The 3,284-nt window shown below is 64.5% G+C and overlaps 1 protein-coding gene across 1 annotated transcript; it reads right to left on the bottom strand.

Moving 5' to 3' along the window:
* Positions 1-2,000: 2,000 nt before the first annotated feature.
* On the bottom strand, positions 2,001-3,069 carry MNEG_14808 (hypothetical protein; the record flags this gene model as incomplete). Its single annotated transcript, XM_014036721.1, has 3 exons — positions 2,001-2,159; positions 2,438-2,545; positions 2,758-3,069. 3 exons carry the CDS (start codon positions 3,067-3,069, stop codon positions 2,001-2,003), a joined length of 579 nt encoding a protein of 192 aa, XP_013892175.1.
* Positions 3,070-3,284: the final 215 nt, after the last annotated feature.

Here is a 3,284-nt window from a genome sequence, read left to right as displayed (position 1 = left end):
GCCGCCGTGGCCAGCGGCGGCGGCGTCGTCGGCGGGGGCGCGGCGGGCGGCGAGGGCGACGACGGGTTCGGGCCGCTGGCGCAGCTGCCGCCGCGCCGCACGTCGAGCGGGGCCGCGCTGTCTGCACCCACGAGCTCTTTCAGGCTCACCTAAGCAAAGGCCTCGGCGCCTGCACACCTGCCCGGCAGCTGCTCAGGGTTCGTTGGAAGCCTGCACGCGCGCGAAAGCTTTTGCGCTGCCAAGACGAAAGTCAAATAACAGCCACCACCTGCACACTGTGCGCGCGTGTCTCTGCAAGGCGTGTCGGGCGTCGCTGAGGTGGCGTAGCGCATCACTGCTTCGACTGCAGTGCACGTGTCGATGATTTTGTAGGGATTGTCGCGCCGATCGGATCAGAATCGAATATGGCTTTGCGCTGTTTGCACCCACAGCGTGTGCTTTTCCTGCGGCCACGTCCTCTTTGCACGGGCGGCCCAACAGCATCACCGCCAACCCACCAGGCAGCCCATGCTTTGCAGCGGCGCAGGGCAGCCCCCGCCGCACAATTACACACTGCTTCGCTACCGGCAAACGGGGCGTTCCCCCTCTTGCTGCGTCGGCCCCTTTTGGGCGCCCGCCCTGCGCCCGCCCGGCGCGGTGCCCGCCGTGCTGCCCCGCCCGCCCTGCCGTCCTTCTGGCGGCTCGCGTGGCCGGGGCGATGGGTGGCCGCAGCGGAGGCCCGCGAATGCCAGGGGCGACATTCTTGTGGTGTCACGCCAGTGCACCTCCCTACTTGCTGGGTTATGTATTGCTGAGTCAGCATTTGCAGTCACGCGCACACAAAACAACAGATCCACACATGCACACGCATGCACACACAAGGCATTAATGTGCGGCCTCGTCCGCCGCCGCTGCGTCGGCATTGAGGACAGGGGCTTGGGACTGGTCGAGCGGCCTGCTTGCACACCACAGCGTATGCACCACACCCAAATGTTTGATGGTATTTATGGGCTCAAGTTCTTGGCTCCGTTTGCACAGATGCATCTCATGGGTTGGGCAAGGGCATTTTAGCACACCGTATGCTGGGCACAGGGTTTTGTGCTGATGTCAGCAGCTGATCAGCAGATCCATCATCTTGGGCACTTGCACCACTCCAGTCACAACAGACTCTTGAAGCCTTGCGCTCGCGCCGCCCACCCCGCATCGCACACTGATGCATTGGGCAGCGCCTGCGCCTGCACAGTAACCATGGAATTTGAAGAGGTTGCGGCTTTTTCCTGCTGCAGCCAGACTGGATAGACACGGACCAAACATAGTGCAATGGGATGCAATCAATCAGGGGTGTATGAACTGCCAAAAAGAACAGCGGAATGGGCGTTGGATGGTTGTTACACCGCGCCTCTGCTAATCAGGTTTTGAGTTGCAGGGTGTGCAGTAAGGACGCCGGGGAGCCCGCGCTGGCGCAGTCAGGGAGGACAAATGGACAACAGCCAGCGCGCAACATAACAGCCCCGATAACGCAGCACCCAACAGGGTGCAGACACGCAGCGGCCAGGGCAGCGTTGCGGCAGGGACGCCACTTCGGGGGTCGCGTCGCTCAACTCATAGACAGCGTTGGGCCGAAAAACGTCCAATCAGGCACCTCCAACGATCAGGGCAACACTCTGGCCTCAAGCGTCACGAGGTCACGAGCGGCCAACCCCCCCCAAAACCCTCCCAACGCAGAACAGGCCGATGCAGGGATCAGAATTGTGGCCCGACAGCATAACGGCTGCGGAGCAGCCACATCAGTGTGCTTTTGATAGCCCTCTCCTCTCCTTTTCCGAAGGCACAGTCGCAACCCTCTAACAGCGAACCCCCCGCTCAGGCGCTCAAAACATGGCACGCTCCCCAAAAAACAACGCCGTCCTCACAACACGCACAACATCCGGCTGCTGAAGCAAGAAGGGCAAAATCGCAGCCGGGGCCGACGCCGGCGCACACGCCGGCCCGGGACCGCACAAACAGCTGCGGACGGCCGCTCAGACGAACCGCGAGTCGGCGCCCGCCACGGCGGCCGCCCGCGCGCGCTGGGCCTCTGGGATTCCGAACCCAAACTTGATCACGCGCGCCACGAAGCGGCGCCCCAGCGCGCCGCTGACCTCCCTGGCCAATTCCTGGGCGCCCGGCTGCTGCAGGGCCTGCGGGGCGCCGGCGGGCGCGCAGGCGTGTGTGTGTGTGTTGGGGGGATTGACTGGTGACGGTTGAATGTTGGATGATATCACAGTCAATTTTGAATGATGTGTGCTGACTGGCGGCGCCTGGCCGCGTGGCAGCATTGCTTGGGTGTGACAGACGAGGTAAGTCATGCATGATTAGTCAAAAGGGGGGTCGGCAACGCATTCACTCCGGCGGGGAGGAGCCGCCTTAACACGGGGCGAGCGGAGGGGTGAGGTTTCCGGGGAGCTGCAAAGCGCACCTGCTGGAGCTGCGGCCAGGCCTCCGCGGTGGCGTCGCGCACGGTGTACACGAGCCGCTGCACGTCACCCGGCGCCGGCAGGCCCCAGGGGCCGGAGCCCTCGGGCAGCTGCGATGGGGGGGAGGGAGGGCGGCGTCAGCGGTGACGAATTGGGTGACATATAACGGCCGTGTGTGCATGTATTATGTAGTCCTGTTCAGGGACTCCTCGACATGCAAAACATTGAAGCGGCCCAGCGTTTTATGGCTAAGATGTGGACATGCAGCAGCCCAGCCCCAGCTGGCACTCCCAGCCCCGGCGCACAACTCCACGCCTCTCACCCCCACGCGGTCGCGCCGCCCGCCTGACCCAAGACGCTGCAGCCCCTGGCCCACCTTGAAAACTGCCCCTGGCGACTGCAGCCGCCCGCCCAGTGCGCGCATCAGCACCATCGCGCGGTCCCGCGCCTCCTCCTCCGCCGGCTGCGTGGGCACGAGCGCCTCGGCGGCCGCGGGGCCGCCGGGCAGCTGCCGGGCTAGGCGGTCGCGGGCGTCGGAAGCTGCCAAGGCGTCCAGCATGCGCGCCAGCTCCTGCCCCACCTGGTAGTGGTTTGACCGCGTCGCATGTTGGGTTGGGTTATCGAGGTGCATCATTTTGGGTGCATGATGGCGTCGTCCGGTGCTTTTGTTGCTTTCGCGAAAAGGACATCGTGGCTGCAAGGCTCAAGCCGCTGATCTTCGACGTCAGCGGAACAGCGTGGCGGCCGCGCAGAGGCGCTCGACTCGGCGGACAGATCCCCTTCCCCGCGGCCAAACTGCGGGGACCTGGCAAAGGTGCTCCCACCCCTGCCGAGACAGCCAGACCCCCA

This window comes from Monoraphidium neglectum, assembly GCF_000611645.1.
Source record: "Monoraphidium neglectum strain SAG 48.87 unplaced genomic scaffold scaffold04783, whole genome shotgun sequence".
NCBI classification, from domain to species: domain Eukaryota; kingdom Viridiplantae; phylum Chlorophyta; class Chlorophyceae; order Sphaeropleales; family Selenastraceae; genus Monoraphidium; species Monoraphidium neglectum.
This window is presented reverse-complemented; position numbering and strand designations above follow the sequence as displayed.